This window comes from Empidonax traillii, unplaced genomic scaffold, assembly GCF_003031625.1.
Source record: "Empidonax traillii isolate 1590-97213 ecotype Southwest subspecies unplaced genomic scaffold, ASM303162v1 scaffold39:size2480183, whole genome shotgun sequence".
NCBI lineage: Eukaryota > Metazoa > Chordata > Aves > Passeriformes > Tyrannidae > Empidonax > Empidonax traillii.
The window spans coordinates 1,374,865-1,393,934 of record NW_020955232.1 but is presented as its reverse complement, the minus strand read 5'-3'; the positions used below and the strand labels follow the sequence as shown (position 1 = coordinate 1,393,934).

The window sequence follows — 19,070 nt, the reverse complement described above, 5'->3', positions numbered from 1 at the left end:
AATTCAAGGTCATTTAAGAAACAAATCCTATGGGGTAACTGAGGACTACCAACAATCCAGCAGCTCGAGATGCTGTGCAGGAGGCAGGCAGGCAAGCCCAGACACCGAGGGCAACAATCTATTGAATGGAGATCGTCTTGGAAAGGCAGAACCTTATTTGCACAGACTCATTTGTTTTCAAGCTCTCAAAATGTAGTCCCTAGAAAGACTATTTGGAATCAAGTTTTTTCCCTTTGGAGTTCAGTTTTTCTTACAGAGGTTTAGCTTCTAGAAACACTCTAGAAAGCCACAAGGTTAAATGAGAAAAAAATGAAGCAGGAAGTAAAAAATCCTCAAAGAGATTTCCTGGAGAGCAGAAGCACTGCAAAGTAACAATTCCGCTCAATCTTGAAAGTTCAAATCATGTAAGGGATAAAAAATAGTAAAAGAAAAAGCACAAAAAGTTTCTATCTGAAAACCATGATCAAAAACTTCATAGACAGACCTACACAGATCCGGCATCAGACTAGGAGACTTTTTACAATCAGTGTTGGTGGGGCAAATAATTTTATCATTTAAGGTACCAGAGCATTTTAATTTTTTAATGGTTTAATTCCTACAGCAGCACTGAAAATCAGTAGATAATTACGTATCAGAAGCTGACAAGTACATAAAATTTTAACCGATACAGAAAAAGGTATTTCATATAAGCTGATCTCTAGAATTCCCTTATCGGCAACTTTACCAGGATAGCAAAAGTGCTTGAATAACACTCGATGGAAAATGAACCAAGTGAACCGTACACCAGACAGAACACAAGGGACAGTCACTTACTAGATGCATGTTTCTGGCTCCTGTCCCGAGTGTAAATCCTGGAGGATGGCATGTGAGCCGCCGAGTAGGCTGTGAGGACCTCCTTGCGCTCAGACAGCATGCTGCAGTCACTGCACGTGTAGCCGTTCATCGGGGGCTGCGGCTCTGCTGCTCCTGCTATGTCACCATTGCCCTGCAGCAGTGTAGTGTCACTACCTGCCAAACCCAGAGCACAACACCCAGGGCACCCACGTCAGTACTGCCAGCACTGGATGCTGTCACATACAAGGGATGTGGAAGGAAAAGTGAAGTGCAGTTACCTTTAGGGTCGCCTTCCTCGTCAAGACCTTCAAAGGGGGAAAAAAAAAAACCAAACTTAGACCCAAATATAAGAAAGGCCTGTATTTAACTACAGTATCAGACAAACTCAAGTCAAAAGTCCTATTAATTTTAAGACTTCAAAGAAAGGCACTTTATGATTAGTATTTAACATATTTTGCAGCCCATCAGAGAAACATGTATCCATACAGTAGGGTAAGTTGTGAAAAGTGCCTGCCCCATGGAAGGGGCAGACAAAATAATATGAATGACAACTACACCTTTACTTAGCTCCCATGTGACTTTAAAGCAGTTAATTACAAGCTTACAGTGTTTCTGTTGCTTGGTAACTACTTTGATACTACTGTATTTAAGATTCTGTTTTAACAGTCAGGTAATCTGAAGTTTAGAAGAGGATCCACCAAGACTGAAACAATTCTTCCCATTTGGACTCTGGGAAGGTCACAAGTGTACTGACTAGAAACAAACAGTCTGAACTGGGAGATAAAATAAATTGTTGATCTTCTCCTACAGAACACTTTACACAGACAACTCTCATATTTTTCTCTTTGTTGAAGAAAGCAGGTTACAGGAAATATGTATGTGCAAAACCAAACCAGCCACCCACACACAGAAATCCTTTAGGGAAATCCTTAAGTGCCACTGATTTGAAACTTTCAGATTAAGGTATGTTGAAACACACTTCTGCCTATAACAAAGAAGAAAATGCTTTTCCTTTGTCTTTTCAAAAACAAATTATATGTTTACCATTCTTTAAATACAGTAGTCTGTGTACCTTTTGAAGAAAGTAATGATAGGAGATAATTACGGTGTTGCATCACAAAATTATATATGTTTACTGGCATATTAAATTGACAGTACAACTTGTTTTGATGTTAGCTATGCCAGTAAATCAAGTTTACACACTGGACCACAAATTTCCAGTGGGCACCTTAGCAAGCAGACACCTACAGCAGAAGTCTGTGTGCACATACGTTTAGGGGCAGGATGGAAAACAGGTGGGGAAAAGATCATGAATTTATGCACACCAAACTGTAAACAGTTTCCACAGTTTGATACAAGAAATAGCAATCATTGCCTACCCCAGAAATGATCAACTTCTGTCTGCTCACGAATCAAAGACTCGTCCAATATAGTGGATACCATTGATGTATCACTGGCATGGCTATTGAAACTGCTCTGGCTAAAAATAGATGAGCTGGACAGATTTTTCCTTGGCATGTGTCTTACAGTGCCAGGCTGTTTATTCATGCTTTTGCGTTGCTTTACCATCCTAGGAAACAAAGCAAAGACAAGTAAGACACAGCACTAAAGACAAGAATTTCGGTTAGTCTCTCGCTTTATTAAGGAATAAACTGTCATTTCAACATTGATGTGACTAAACAGAGCAAATTAATTTTAAAAAGAAATATTCACCTGTATTTTTTACAAAGATTTCACTGCAAACCACATACTGAACCTAAATTTCCAAGTATGGCAGTAAACAATGAGAACAAAAGAATAAACCAGCAGGTGACCCGTTTGCATTATTGTGTTCAAACAGTAAGCCTCAGGATTCCAACCCACAAATTAACTTGTGATGATTAAAAACGCTTACTTAGAGGACTGTTCCCTGAAGGACACGTTTCCGGTGTAAGAGCTGTCGTGAAGGGAATCGCTGCGTCCATCCTCTGCTTGGCTGTATCCTGCAGCTGCTAACCGTAAACTACGCCGGGACATCCTTGGGGAATCAAATACTGGATCTATTTTGTTTTCAGTCTCAAAATCCAAAGCAGATGAAGAATAACTTGAACTGCAGTAAAATAAGAACAGCAAAGTTACTAGGGGAATTTTCAACCCGGTAACAAACATGCCCTTCAAGCCAGTCTAAGTTTCTGTTTAAAGCAGTTTATTCAGGGTTATGGTGCAATTTCCACAACATGTGCCATGTAACCCAAATAATCTAGAGATGTGTAGATATTCAAGGTTCTCCCAAGCAATTCATATTGCAAATTTTACAACTGAAAGCAAATCACAGTTAGAAACAACCACCATGGAAACCATCTTTGAAGTTTAGCCAGAGCAAGCACTCGTTCTTTTGGGACCAATTTGACAGTGGAATCCGTGTGACACAGTTTCTTCACCACGCCCAGCAGCGAATTAAAAATCACGACACACTCTAAGCAGCAAAGTAAAGATTAATTTTTAGTCAAAGCTTATTTTTGTCTATTTTTTGCTTGCCAAGTCCTTGTTTTGAGAATCAAAGATCCGTATGCCACATTACTCTAAGTTTCCATCTCTCAACAAGTAGCAACTTCCTCTCTTTAAGATACTTAAAGGCTTCCTTGACTTCAGCTACTTCAGCTTAACTACTATTACTTTTTTTTAAAAAGTGGCTTAAAAAGATTTCTTAATTTAATGCACATCATTGAAATATTTAACTCTGAGCAAACAAAAAATGTTTAAAGACTTTAATTTTTCTCCACAGAGGTAAGTTTACACATAGTTAACTGTCATATCATTTTCCTGGGAGCTCCACATTTCAACATGTGATTCTCTCAGAATCTCCGTGAAAACTTATAGTGAAGACAAAAGCAGCAACACAAGGCAAACAAAAAGAGCTTAAACCAAGGAGTCTGTAAGAAATACACTTACGAAAGCAGAACTTTAACCTAAAGCAGAATACTCATACTTACAACCCAGGGAAACATTCAGTTACGTAAGGGAGCAGACAGAGGCTGTTGCAAGGGCACAGCACAGCAGGTCAGGCTCTAGAACCACTCAGCCCTGTGACCCACAGCATCCAAATGCTAAGTGCCCTGGGCCAGCTTTCATAAGGGCTCTGTCCCCTCTCAGAGCACAGAGAAACACAGTTACTTCAGTGTTCCTGGGGGTTTTCATTTCTTGTTTTTAAAAGAGCTGAAAAGTTATTGTTAATAACAGCAGCTCTTTATCCCTAAAACCCCAAACAAAAACATGCAAGCAAATTAGATATGAATGAGTAGATTCTGCTGTGCAATCTGTATTTGAAATGGAAGCTTTCCCTTTAAAAAATACAGAGAAATAGCTACTATAAAATGTACTTGTGCAAAAAAACAATTAATGGAAATAGTTTTCTTTCACAATCACTAAAGATCTCAGAACATCACAAAGTAATAACATGATATGTATTGTATTACTTTAGCACACAAGTTAACACCAGAAGGCCTTGGAGCTACATTTACAGTAATGATGCAATTCTGACAAGCTGGTGCTTTTGAAGCAAGTTTCTTCACTGCTCCACAATGCAAAGCAAAGCACGTAAGATAGGACTGTGTCAGAGCACATGGACTGCATTTCTTTTGGCTAAAAAAACTAACCCAGACAACACATTGCAGGAAAACATCTCCAGGCTCCACCAGCAGCTGGGCATTCAGCCCACAGGGCCAGAGTCTGTCCAAAGTAACTTCTTCAATTGCCCAGAGGTGCCCAGATTTGATGGCAGGTGTTTGGCACTATGTGCTGGATCTCACTGGTGTGCCCTGCTCAGCCTGGCACGTGCAGTGCAACCCTGCGCAAGGCAGGAGCCTGAGCACAGTTTGAGACAAACCCAGCACACACTGCTATATACATTAGGCTTATTAATCCCTGCTTGCATTTGGCTGGAAGGGGGAGAAAAAATAAAGACACTTTTTCTCAAGTACCTAAGGAATTGCAGACTAAAGAATATAACTTTTACAGTTTTCAAAAGTACTAAGTACAGATAACCCACATTCTGACAGATGTGAAGTGAGAATATGGGTTAAATGCGGCTCCTCCTGTTGTTATTCTGAAAGGGTCAGAGGCACAACAGTTTTCTATTGAGTCCCTCCCAAACAGTTGTTTCAGAACCCAGTTTGGCTATTTACACTTGCCACTACGCATTTGCTTTTCCTCATCTTCACCCAACGTTTCTTACAGATACTCAATTCACAAGAACACAAAGTACACAGAACACGCTGACAGCTGTGACCAGCCTCAATTTGTTTCTGTTTATGAACACTTGCTGTTACCAAGTATCTCAGTGAGCATTTATATCAATGTGGGTTGAATATAGAGCCTGGAGTTGGGCTCCACTATCTAAAAAAACTATAAAAATCGTGGAATGTTTTCCTCTTTAAACAAAAGGAGCTTGTGTCTCACTCAGGATAATAATTCTCTTCACATTATCTGTCCTGTCAGCAGGACAGTACCTAGAAGTCTCCTAACTTGCCATCTCACTTTCCACGCTTTGGATTGTGGCCTTTTTTATTCTACAGAAAAGATTACAGTAAATAAAAAAACACTGTCTTTCCTTTTGAGGACCAGAAATGAACATGTACACTGATGGTTCTTCTATGCAATATGCACAGCTAACCACAAAATGATCTAAAAGTGGGAAGCAATTAGCCTACACTCCCAGATAGCCTACACAAACAGTGCAGACTCCGGTTCCTTCCCCCAGCTAACAGCTCCCGTGGTTGCTGGCAGAGCTGCTGACTGGCTCTAGTCTCACATTTCCAGCTTCTATTACCTTGATACCTCCTTCACATGAGCTTCTACAGAGTAAGAATGTCCCAGACTTCAGTGGGTTTTCAAGTTATAAATACATTAGTGGAATGAGAATGAGGTCTGCCAATTTTAGCACACCTACAGCGTTGTCTGACAGACCTTAAATGTCATTTATTTTTAAGTATTCCTCAGAATGAAATGGGCAGTGATGTTCTTGATTATTCAAGATAATAGATAAATGCAACATGCCCAGAGAAGTACAGCTGAAGAGGCATCTTCTAACACGGACACAGGTATATGAGCACTATACAAACATTCATGTGCTTTCTGACCAGGGCATCCTGATTGCATGCTCTGATACAGAAAAAGAAAAAAAAAAATTCAAACCAAATTCTTACTGATTTAATCCGTATTTTTAAAGTGCTAAAGGCACCCAGTTGACAACACAACTCAAAAGATGAAGGTGACTAAAATGAAAGATCAGCCTCAAGAGGGGGGTGTAAATTATATGTTGACAAGTGGGTGAGATTCACAAGTTTGACTTGTGTTTGGAGGAGGATAAAGATTATTTAGGTATATCAGTTAAATGTTTTTCTGATTTGGGCTGGAGGAATAAAGGTACAAAGCTGAAACACTACAGTTATGAACATGCAGTAATCCCAGTGAGTATTAATATAAGTTCTATTAATAAGTGATAGCCAACTCTATTAATAGCTTTGTGGTATCAAACTTCACTGCACTGCTTTCTGCAGGGCTACGTGCACAAGCCAGTTTCTTTTAAGAAATTCACAGGCAGATTCTGTACAAATGAATTGTCAAAGGCAGAATAATCAGACTGGAATATAAGGAAAACAAACACAAGTGAGCAGAGAGAAGGAATGAACTGCAACATGAAAACATTTCTGATTAGCAGCTCTCCCTTTCCTCAGATTCCTCAAACATTGTCTGACCCAAGGCAGGACAAGCTACAGCAATACAGGCCATCCTGCACAGGTTCAGCAAGCAGACACACAGGAAGAGTCTGCTCAAAAGACTGTAGGTTACTCTGCTGATACCCTGAAAGCAGCAGCAAGTCAGGGTACCAAGTAGTTTTCCCCTATTATTTTAATACTTGGGGCTTCACAGAATTTTTCATGCGTAAATTTTAAAGAAAGCGCTTGCCAATCCTTCCTTTCTACGCAAGGAAGAATTACAATGAATTAATTCAACGTAGTTTAACTATACTTGCCTTCATTAACTCAGTTATTAAACTTCAGATTATCCAGCTCTGTCTGTATTTGAATAACTATACCTAATACACTTTACCATAGCAAAATGGCAAACTGCAAAGGTTCAAGACACACAACCCTCCCTGTCCATAAGTTTTGTTTTGCAAAACAAGAGTCTTCATTCCTAGAGGAAGACAAACACTCCAGTTGTCTTCTACACAAATCCCACCAATGTAACAATGAACTATCCTCTAGATGTCCAATAGGATTTATCACTCTGCATCTTCCTTTCTTCTTGCCCACAATTTTGTTGGATATGAGCTTTGCACAAGAACACCACAGGAGCGAAGATTAACCTGCCAGGAGTTACAATATTTTAGCCAATTTATTGGCAAGTAGCCAAGTGTTCTCCAATCTATACAGTGCATTTTAATATGCAATAGACAATAATGACTTACAGACACAACACAGAAAGACAATCTCATACTGCATCCCAATGAACAATCATTTTTTTAAAGTTAACTAAACCAGTAACTCAGGCTCACTGACAAATACTTGTTTCAAAATATATCTACTAACTCAACATCAGGAGAAGCTCGACAGATCAAAACAACACCGAGTTATTAATACTAAAAAACTCAAATGGGCATCACAACATTTGTTCTGAATACGTAATACAAACAGTGTTAGTTTCTAGAAAATTGAAGTGATTTAAGAAAAACAATCTAATAATAGTCAGTTTAATAAAAAGACACAAGAAAAAATAAGTTCATTAGAACACAGATTTTACATTCACACAACAATCAGTTTTGCCAAAAAAAAAAAAGTAATCAATATGTTACTTCCAGCCACATTCCACATTAGCAGCAATGAGTGCACATCAATCAGTGTTTTAAAGTGAAAACAGTCCCAAGTCACAAAAGAAAGCACACTCAAAATTACAGGACACAAAACATCTAAGAATTTTGATGACATATTTATAGAAATCAAACAGCAGTTGTAACTAGGCGGGCACAAGTTATTCATAGCAACTAATAAACACTGAGTCATTTTCTTAGTCATTGTCCTCTTAGTTCAACACGTTTTCTTTCCTCCATTTAGGACACAGAGCTGTTTTCAAACCACGCTAGATAAAGCACGTTTCTTCAAACAAGTCAGCTACTTACCACGAAAGCTAAACTCTCCAGAGTTGGCAGCTTTCAGAGAACATACAGTTTCTCTACAAGAAGAAAAGAGTTCTCACCTGAGTGCATATGTATAGCCAGTGTTCTCTGGCAGACATTGGGGAGGAGTGTACGTATGTAGACGTGAAAAGTCCATGTTGACTGTTTCAAATCATACTGTAAAAGGTGAAAATAAAGGAATGCAGTGACTTAAAGTTACATCAAGTCAATGTAAGAGCCCTTGCACTGTTCAGCCTGTGTTATTAAGTACTGAAATGAAAAAGCTGTTACCAGAAACATGGAGCTCTCAGTATTGGAGCAGCATTGCTGCTAGTGCCAGATATCCCTTCATCATTACTGCAGGAAGCTCAGGGTATTTCTGACTGAGACTTTCTTGGTGATACCCTATTTGCAGCTATTTCCGAGTTCTCTGGAACACTACTGTAACATGAGCCAAGCTCTTATCACAGCTCCACTACAACACTTCTGCAGGAACCAAGTCAGGCTGGCATCCCCAAAAGCTAAGTATAAAAATCTAAACAGCTTTCAGAGATCTCTTCACAACGAGTTTTGCTCTAAGAGCCCTCTGGGCAAAGCACAGGCTGCTCTGTGCACCAACTAACATAATGCAGATGAAACTTGTCTCAAGTTTTTACATATAGTCAAATCATTTCACTCTACAACCTCTGAACACCACCCACTAAGCTGCAAGGGAGTATCCTTCATTTCACATAAAATTCTAATATATGGTATTGGATAATTTATTCCTGTCATTAAAACCACTGACTACACACCCTGGCAGAAGAGCCAACTGCAAAATGACTCACAGGGCTAGAATTAGGCTCATTTTCCAGAGTGCCATCCACTTCCAAAAAAACCCCAAAACACAAAGCTACCACACCAAAACCACCCAAGCAACACTTGTAAAATTTTCCATGGGGTCTTTGAAAGATATGACAGCTTTAGGAAGAAAATAAAAACTGATGTTATCATATTAACAACCTTGCAGAGCTGCACGGGTGACTACTTGTGGTATTACGAACAATTTGACTTTCAAGTTCAAAATATTTGCAATATCCTTGAGCCCTTCTCAGTTTTATTAGCCACAAGAAAGGTTTTGCTTTTCTAGAAAAGATTCTCTGATGATGGCTTATTTGTGGTTAATAAACAGGGATTTGGCTATGCTGGATTTGCATGGTTAGAAAAGCAGAATCCTGGCTATTTTCAGATTATCTACAGCTCCTGTTTCAAGAGCAGTAAAAGATATTCCACACAACTGTGATGACATACCTAAACCAGGGCAAAAATATCCCCAGCTATACTCTAATTCTTATAATGAAAACAACAAGTCTCTCATTTTGGAGGTGCACTTTCCTAGGATGAAATAAGAGTTTTCATTTATATAGCTACCTATACATAAGAGAGAGGGATAAAAAGCAGCGTCACAGCTACAGGTAAAAGCAGCTCAAAAAGAAATCTGTACACGTAACATCAAAATGCTCTTAGTCATTCCACCTGTAGCCTCCAAATCCTGAGGTCAGTAAGGCAGGAAGGTATTTCCATTACTACTGAAGTCAGTTTCCTTCTTATTTTTACAACAACAAAAACTTACAGGCCTAAATGTTGTGGTTTTCTGAATGCAAGCACCTCCCATGCATTTGTGGGGTTAATGAAAAAGTAGATCTCACTTCTGCTATTTACTTTTTTTTTCCCCAGTATTATAGAACGTATTTCCATTAAGTGATCTTTCTCTACACTCAGTTCATTTGTCCCAGAGCCATAATGCTTTCACTGGCTTGTATATGAAATTTGTTGTTTGTTTAGAGGAAGCTCAAGTCAGTAGTGCGGAAGTATTAGCAAAGCAGTCTCATTCTCTTGCTAGAATAAGCAGCAAATTCTGCTACAATACATAACAACTGCTGCCTTTCCTTATCAACAAATCAGAGCTCAATTTAGCACATAGGAAATGGGGACCAGAGAGCAATGGCTCTCCAGTAACAGAAGTAGAAATACAGCAAATTTCAAAATGAGGGATGTTGATAATATCAGATAACACTTGTTTTAAAGAACAGCAAAACATTTCTTATACATATGCTTACTAAAATTCAAAACTATGGTTGAGGTCAATCAGTTTGAATTGGTGTATTTTTAACACACAAGCTATGGAAACCTCCTGTTTAGTATCCACTGGAGCTGATGTGTGTGCTTAGCGTGCATCGTTTAATCACAAAACCAATTTTTAACTGGCAACTCAGTAGCTGATATAATCCTTGTGACACTGTGGGAGAGAGAGCTTTGAGTAGCTCCCCAGCTCCTCTCCATCTCTGCTGCCATATGGGCAGGGCAACGGCCGACTTTGAAAAACAACATATTGGCTCAATTTCTCTCCTGCCCTTTTCCCCTTCACCACCAGTTCTCTACTTGACTTCTGAAGAAATCAAATGCTAGAATTTAAATAGTACTCCTTACTTGATAAGGTTTTAATTGTACCATTAAGTTATTACAGATAAAATATGAACTTGGGGATGGCAGTGCAAACTGCAAAGCCTCGGAGGTATTTATGCGTAGGACTATTAATAGCCCGTTTTCACAGCACCCAGCTCTCCAGTGAAGATATCAGGTTTGCCATCTAAACACCACAGCTAGAAATCACTCTTAGAAGATTTAAGGGCTTGGTTTGATTCACTGTTTGTCTGATGCTCTAAAATTAATTCAGACTGAAGGGGGAAAACCTTTACTCAATTTTTCAAACCAACAAAACAGGACTGACTTAAACAGAACTTGAAGAATCATCTTCAGAGATCACCACCATAATTTTCAAAAATGGGCATCTAAAATTTACTATGCAATTGGATTTTTTTTTTAAAACCTGGCTATTAGTTCAGCAGCTTAATTTTAGTTATTAATCTCTTCAAAACAAATGATCATCTTGATTTATTTAAAAATATTCTACATACTTATTATAGAATAGAGGTATGTAGGTGGAGGACAGTAACTCCCTCTAATTTGTTCACTCATGTTTAACAGCACTGCACCTTGCAAGTATTATCATTCTTCTTGCTTATGAAACTTTCATATGCAACTGCAACAGAAAGACATGCTGACAAAATATTTTGATAATTTAAAAATCACAAAACTTGGCAGAGAACCTGGGAGCTGGACACTGCACTTAGTTTCAGTTTGAACACTTCTGGGTGCACAGCATGTTTCTGATTTAGGTACCACAGATCTGTCTGGACTCAGATTCTTGTAGGCTTTTAGCATCAGCTGTGTTGCAAGCATTACTAGGCCAAAACTTTAAGTAGCCTTTTTTCCTTCTTCAGAAGCTTATCAACATCTATTTCTTAATACTAAGGGATGTGTAGTGCAAGAAGTAAGCATATAGTTATATAAACCCCCCAGGTAAACAGAATACCTTTATAAGACAACCCAAATTAAAGAGAATTTATTCTCTTGAAATTAAAGAGAAGCACACATTTCTGCTAGAATGCAAGGGGGCACTAGATGAGCCTCAGCTTACAAGCCAACTTCCATGTTCCTCCTAAGGAGACATGCCTTCTGGGAGAAGCAGATAAGCAACAATCACCTGAAATATCATTTCTCCCTTACAATTCAACTGAATCAGTTGTGTGACAAAAAATCAGCACATTAGAAGGGCAGGAGAAAGATTCTGACTTGGTCACAACACAAAGAAGCACAGGGACTCCTGTAGTCAGTGCAGCAGAATTTACTTTCACACAAGGCTCCTTGGAGGTCTCTAAAGGACTCTGAGGCATTTAAGTGAGACATGAGGCTGCTCCACCACCACAAAGCCTGTTTATCTGACAGTCCCTTTCAAAGCCAGCCAGTTTCCACAAAACCCTTAGTACCACAGCTTCCTGTAGGATCCTGGCTTCCAGAGAGGGTGATGAGATGCTCCACGAATGGCCTTTTTGCAAAGAAGCATCTCAAGGCAGGGGGAGCAGCATCAAATACTGAGCACGCACTACAAACACTTCCCAAGGACTGAGACAAACCCTCACAGCTTTTAGGGTCCATGAACAGACTTTCACAAACTCACTGTTCAGGCGGTTCCTCAGGAACACCCTTTGTGACAAAGGAAGTGGTTAATTGCCATTTCACAAACGGGACCCTGGCACAGTAGAAATATTCACTGAAGTCCATTAGAGAACAAGAAAATTTGCAAGACAACATGTCTTATTTTTTACATCACAAGGGGCAAAAAATTATGTAACTGAAGTCTTAGATGTTGGTGGTACTACACCTAGAACCCATGCTACTCTATACCTAGCAAAGTCAACGAAGTTTAAGTCACTATGACTTAACACAGTAATGCCACCAATGCTAAACAGACTTTTGGGCAAATTATCAATAACAATGAAACTGGAGTATGCAACTCCATCAATTCCTGAGAGCAAACCATTTTTTTTACTTGTAATTTCGATTTTTATTTTCTTCTATTATCCAGAATAAAAAATAAAATGCCTGCATATACTCCACAAAGGATGTTTCCACATACCAAATCCAGTACTAGTTTAAACAGGCTGAAGAGGAAAGAGCTCCAAGCTAAATTAACGTTTTATTAAAACACACATTCATAAAACATTACTATTCCTTTAAAAGAGCAACCCAGAAGCAAACAAACAAACAAAAAAATTCCCAAGTAATAAGACTGATATTTCAAAGTATATGTTAAATGGAAATTGAGCATCATGGCACAGATCCCCAAACACAGGCGTCAAACCGCAGCGCTACCAACAAACCCCCGGGTCCATCACAAAGCAGCACCACCCGCGTGTTCACATCATGTACCTCCTGAAACGCTTTTTAAAAGGGAGGCCGGTGGAAACCAGCCGCACATTCAGCCGCGGTGAGACAATCAGCGCGCCCGTTCATTGTTTACACGCCGGGCCCCGCTGCCGACACACCATTTCGCAGCCCAGGCCGCTCGGGCCCCGCAGGCTCCGCGCTCAGGGGCTGCGCTCCGCGGCTCCCCCATGGGCGGCCCCGGGCGCGGGGGGTCTGGGGCCGCCCCCGCGGCCGGGCCGGGCTCGGGGCGGGCCGGGGCTCAGGGAGCGCTCCCCGGCGGGCGGGACATGCCGTTCCATGGATCCCAAAATGGCTTCCGGCCCCAACAAAGCCCGCAGGATCGAGGGATCCGGCCCGGCCCCCACGCTCCCCGTCACTCGGGGAGTTTGAATTCACTGGAGGCGGCGGCGCTGCCAACCCACCGCCTTTAACCCCTGCGGGGCCGCTGAGCTGCGGCTCCCGGCACACAACAAAAGGCGTGTTCTACCACGCTCCCAGAACGCTTCACCTGCCCAATAAAACACATCCAATATTAACTATCAGATTGCAACCCATCATCTTACTCCTTATAACCAACACCTTTACCTGAATGCCTAAAGCGACCACAACTTATCAACACCAAGTCTCAAGTCAATCACCGCATACTGAAAGATACATATGTATATATATATATACACACAAACCACATCTACTAATACATCAACGTAAACAGCCTACCAAGCTTGTTAATAAAACCCTCTTGTCCAGATCACTCACAACAAAAAAACCCTGCAACTCACTTCCACAGCACTGCCATGAAAACCAGCAAACAGTAATTCACCCCCATATGTCAAAGAGGGAATTGGACGTTAAGATTAACTTGGAAATTCAACAGAAGTATAAGCCTGGAATAGTCAGTTGCAAAGCACTGAAGCAGAAAAATTTTTAAGAAAATGAGCAAAGATTTCACTTCCTTTTTGCATAATATTAAACTGAAAAACCAGACGGTGGGATGGGGGCACTGCAAGTGCCGCAGAAACACGGAATTTGCTAGCTGAGGCTTTCCTTCCCTATAACATCTTATCAACAATACATTTTAGAATAAAGACGAGTAAAATAAGGCAAACCAAATACTTTTCCTTCCCAGCAAACATAAAAACTTCTGGAGACTATCACAAAACAGGTGCTGTCTCCAAACAGTTCCGCGTTTCAGACACTCCTACCCCTGCGGTCAGTGAAGAGCAGCCAAACCTGAGCACCACACGAGGGACATAGCCCTACAACCTCAGAACTGGGCACCGCACTGAAACAGCACATTTTGCTGTAAAAACACGAGCAGTCCCTCTCTCGGCGAGCGGTGCCAAACTGTTTGACAGTAAACCCGCCTGTTTAGCAACACTTTCCCCGGAGAAGCAGCTCGCCAGCTGCCCCGAGGTGACAGCCGGGGGGACGGTGAAAACAGGATCGCCTCCCTTTGCTCCCCAGCCCGGGGCACAACACCCATCCCAGCACGGTACCTTCGCACCAGGGCTCGGCAGCTGCAGCGAGCGCCCGCGCGCTTATCAGCTCGCTCTCGATCAGCGCGGAAAGCTGCAGGTTATAGTTTCTTCTGACAAGGAAATCCTCCAGGTGGCAGGCCCAGGGGCACCCGAGCGGGGGAGGTTTCCCTCTCCTCCCAGCGCCGACCCGCCGAACCCCGCGCTAACGAGGGGCCAGCGCTCGCCCCACGCCCCCAGCCCGCGGCGCCTCACGCCCCCGCTGCCTCCCCTGCCCGGGACGCCGATCCCCCGCCCGGGGGAGGCCGCAGACCGGGATACCGCGCCCCGAAGGGCTCCCACGCGGCCCCGGCCCGGCGGGAAGCGGCGGCGGGCGGGCCGGGGCGGGGGCGGGCGGAGGACGGGTGACCGCGGGCGGGGGGCGGTTGGCAACGGCCGGGGCGGGCTGAGCCCCGCCGCCCTCCAGCCCCGCGCTCCGGGGGCGGACAGGGGAGCGCGGCCCGAGCCCCGAGCGACGGGGAGACCCGGGAGCGGGGTGGGGGTTACCTGGTGCCGGTGCAGCGGGAGAAAGGCAGAGCCGGCGGCCGCGGCGGCTGAGATTGCCCGGGCCCCGCCCGCTTTGCCGAGGCCGCCGGGAGCCCCCGCCCCGCCCGCACGGCGCGTGCCGCCAGCGCCCCCTCAGCGCCCGCCCCGCGCGGCCCCTCACACGCCCGGCCGGGGCTTCGCTCCTCCTCCTCCTTCTCTTCCTTCTCTTCTTTCTCTTCTTCTTTCTCCTCCTCCTCCTCCTCGAGCTCCCGTTGGCGTTTCCCCCCCTGCGGTGTTTTCACCCCCGGCAGCGGCTACAGCTAGGCCTCCGCCTGCCTCGCCTTCCCCCTCTGCAAAAGGGAGCCGTGGGAGTCTCCGGAGCGAGCAGTGAAGAGACGAGGAGAGTTACCTCGGATTTTCACTCCGGCCTCTGTTGCTTGACTCATTGACTTTCCCTCCCGGTGTTTTCAAGCCTCCCCTCGCTGTTTCCTTCCCACTCTGCCTTTTCGAGGTTTTCTTTCCCTTTTGTTTGCTCTTCTCCGCTAAGGCTTTGGTGCTAGCCCAGCACACGCGGCCGCTCGGCGGGACTGAAGCGCTTCGGCTCCTGTGCGGTGCCCAAGCGAGTCTCACTGATGCCAACACCGGGATGCAGAAACCTCTGCACCAGCCGCACAAAATCATAAAGTGGTTTGAGTTGGAAGGGACCTTAAAGTCCATCTATTTCCACCCCCCTGCAATGAGCAGGGACATCCCTCCCTGCTCAAGGTTGCTCCAAGCCCCATCCAGCCTGGCCTTGAGCACTTCCAGGAATGGAGCTGGCTCTTGGCAGCGAACAAACAAGCCCCATTGTTCAAATATTTGGGGAAAGTATGCACATACATTGAATTTGAAGCCTGTGCCCGAGTCACCTTTGGTTAAGCCTTCAGTCTCCCCGAGCCCGCAGTTGCCTTGCGGGCCTGGCAATGCTGAGCGCTGTGGGCAGGGCAGTACAATGGCAGGGAACAGAACAGCAAATTGTCACTTGGGAAAGGGTAGTCGGGCCGTAAATTGTTATTTACTTGTGTGTGAGAGAGAAGTGACTCAGCTTACTGGGAAACAGAGGGTAATAAATATATAATTATCAAATAATCCAAGTGTTTGGATACAAAGTGGGTGAAAGCTAATCCTTAAAAAACAGAGATGCAAGATGAAGAAATTCACTTGAGGTGTTGGCTGGTGCTGATGCAGCACTGATTTGGGGCAATTACTGTTTCTTTTAAAAGAGCTTTGCCCCAACTATGTGACAGTTTTAAGATGCTGTGGCCAAAGTTGAGCTGACCCCAGCAACGCTTGGAAGCCAGCACATGGTTTGGTCAGATGTGCAGCCCCTCACCAGTCACCTCGTCCCTGCATATGGCTGAGGATTTTGCAGAATCAGTTTTCTGACCACTCCTTCTCCTTCTGTACTTATTCCACACCTGTTTTCCTGTCCTTAGAGTAGATAATGTTTAAAGGCTTAAGATAGTCAGGGCAAAATCACCTCTTAGTTTAAATCTCCCTGAAATTCCTTGGTGGTGTGAGGCCAGGCTTTCTCAGGGATGTTTTTCCCCTTGTTCCCCGGGAGCCCAGGCAATGCTCAGCTCTGGCAGGACAAGGCACATCCCTCTCCCTGGGCACTGCTCCAGCTCCCCGGGCTGCTCTGACTTGTCCCAAGCAGTTGTTTTTCCATCATGACTGGGCCAAGAGGCTGGATGGAGGATGATGACTTAAGCTCAGCTTTCCCTCCACTCCTCAGCTATGAGGAGCAATAGAATATTTTTTTAATTTCAGTGATTTAAGGGAATCTTGGTCAGATGTCCTGGTTTTGTTAAAAGAAGCTGGTACGTACAGGGAGTTAATTTTTCCGCGTTTCAGAAGAAACTGCTCTGAGGCAAACAAAAATTCTTTCAAAGTTTCTCAGAATCCAACAACGAGCTCTGAATGTAAAGTGGGCTCACTTATTTTATTGTCTGAGCTGAAGTGTGTAGAAAAACAGTCAATAAGAATAAAAATTGATCATGTTAAAAATGCTTCAGTTTTAACACTGTAGAAGGCAGCTAAGAATTTAGGCGGGAAAAAAGCTTTCCTAACTGACACCAGGTACAGGAAAACTGCAATACAGGGAAAACCAATCCAAGGTGCACATTTATCTAGTTCTACCTCTTCTTCCCTTCCCACCACAATTCCCATATTAGTGCTCTCTTCCTTCCCACCATGACTCCCATTCCCAGCGCACTCCCGCAGTCACACCTAGCAAACCTGTTCTGCTCCACATTCTGGTCCTTGCTATCAAAAGGGGCAAGTTCCCACAGCTACTGAAGGTGCAGACCAACTGTGACAGAAACCAGTGCGGGGAGGTGTTTCTGACTGGTAGTACTGGGTGCTGGGCATGGTACGCTGCTGCACAGGCTGGAAGTGTGGTGACTTTTATGTCACTGGGGAGACGATCATATATATATATGTATTAGAATGAAAATTTCCTATAATATCTAGAAATCTGATTTCTTGCTCAATAAAGTTTCTCACCATCTGCATCCCTGTATGGTTAAAAGCTCACCAGGGCCCTCTCCCTACACCATCACTGCTGTCAGCCAAAGGCAACGAGTGCTCTGTACAGAGGAATTAGGTTACCAGGTAAAAGGGGCTGCAAAGCACTTCAAGTCAGTTTTGCCACTAGATCTCCATCGCCCTGACTTACAGGGGATTTCAGACATTAACAAGAAAAGCCGATTATACTCAAGGCAGGCCGGCAGAGCAGCCGTTCTCCTCACAGCTCTCATCTGCTGCTTCAGCTCAGTTACTGCTTCTCTGGGGGATTGATCCCGGTAAATGGACACAAGCTTGTTAACTGTAATTTTTGTTGATCCTTCAGCTGCCTAATAATGAAGAATTTTGTGCTTTATTTTTCTTTGTCCCTTTTTAAAACATGGTTAGACCTGCACATAAAAGGCTGAGACACAGAGCAGTCCATGGTATATCCACCAGGACCAGCTCTGATCCACTGTTGCAGCCAACAGCTGCTCACTTTCCCATGCAAGGATCCTAACACAGATTCTGCAAATGAAACAGAAACTTGGCTCCTCTCAAACCAGCATTTGGCTTCCAAAGCCAAGATGTTATTATATCTGGGGCAATGTTCTCTTGTGTTTGTGCTGTGCAGAAAAGGGGCTTCCCCCAAGCAAGATAAATTGCAATAACCCATCAGAACTCCAACCTCTCTATAAAGAACTAGAGCTATTATACTATAACAATTTATATATAGTAAATAAATAAATAAACTTCTACTATAATGACAGAAATAGCTATTAGGGTTATGCTGTGCTATAACAGGATAGTTTTACTATAATAGTATGTTGTAAAACTGTATTATGTATTATACTAGTTCTTTCTGGTAACTCACAGTTTTAACTGGGAAGTTGTTGTACTTTAACAGCTAAAATTCTATCTGTAGAAATTAGATTAGAGCTCTGTAGTAACTCTGTAGCCAGAACTGGAGGTGAGTCTCTGGGAGCAGACTGCTGACACATGCAGAGAGGTGCCTCAGTGCGCCCTCTCCGTGGGTCACATGACTCAGTGCACCTGCAGACACAATGTCTGCAATCTGCCAAAAGCCTTTCCGAGGAAAACCGCAGATTGCCTATAAGGACCCGCATGGATGAGAAGTGGGTGGATCTGGAACATCCTTAACCCCAGCCTCTCCTAGAAATGCTCTCTGATGCAGAGCCTCTCTCAAAGTCTGGGTGCCTCGTATTTGTCAGTGCCCTCTCAATGTCTAATTAATTCAATCGATTAAAAGTTGTTAACAAATATTGAGAAGATTCTATATTCAGTTAGACAAATGCATGCACTTACCAAAACCCCTTTGTTTTGCTGAGAATCCGAGTCCCAGGATCTTCCACAACGGGTCTTCTGGCTTACAAGGACGAAGACAGAGGCACATCTGTTCGTCACAGGAAGGGCAGGGTCAGAGCCTGCTTATCTAAAGGGTCTGAAAGTCTGAAAGTTGGAGATAACCATTCTGCCTGAAAAAAACTGCCCTTGCTTAAGGGTTACGTAATGCATATGGTCCTGGTGACATTCTGTAATGAGCACAAATTAAATCTTCTACATATGACAGCTGATCTGACAAAATAGGAAAAGAAAATTTTTTATTTCAATTGAGTCCCTACTGATGCAGTAAAAGATTGAAGCTGACAAAGTTGAGTCTCAAAGAAAATAACTTTAAAATCCGCCATCCACAGGAGACTCAATAG

At 43.1% G+C, this 19,070-nt stretch overlaps 1 protein-coding gene across 11 annotated transcripts in view; it reads right to left on the bottom strand.

Annotated features, from left to right (window-relative positions):
- SUN1 (Sad1 and UNC84 domain containing 1) overlaps positions 1–15,413 on the bottom strand; it is a 29,374-nt gene extending 13,961 nt beyond the window's left edge. For 6 of the 11 annotated variants that reach the window (XM_027878191.1, XM_027878196.1, XM_027878200.1 and 3 more), the window contains exons 1-6: positions 14,821–14,920; positions 8,071–8,167; positions 2,729–2,923; positions 2,214–2,404; positions 1,113–1,139; positions 814–1,008 (exon numbers count right to left, since the gene is read on the bottom strand). In XM_027878191.1, coding sequence (XP_027733992.1) covers positions 814–1,008; positions 1,113–1,139; positions 2,214–2,404; positions 2,729–2,923; positions 8,071–8,147 — 685 coding nt within the window. In that variant the 5' untranslated portion in view covers positions 8,148–8,167; positions 14,821–14,920. Of the gene's footprint in view, positions 1–813; positions 1,009–1,112; positions 1,140–2,213; positions 2,405–2,728; positions 2,924–8,070; positions 8,168–12,802; positions 12,983–14,295; positions 14,581–14,820; positions 14,921–15,208 lie in introns of those variants that run through there. The other 5 variants (XM_027878194.1, XM_027878193.1, XM_027878192.1 and 2 more) reach the window with 5 other exon arrangements.
- Between the last annotated feature and the right edge of the window lie 3,657 nt (positions 15,414–19,070).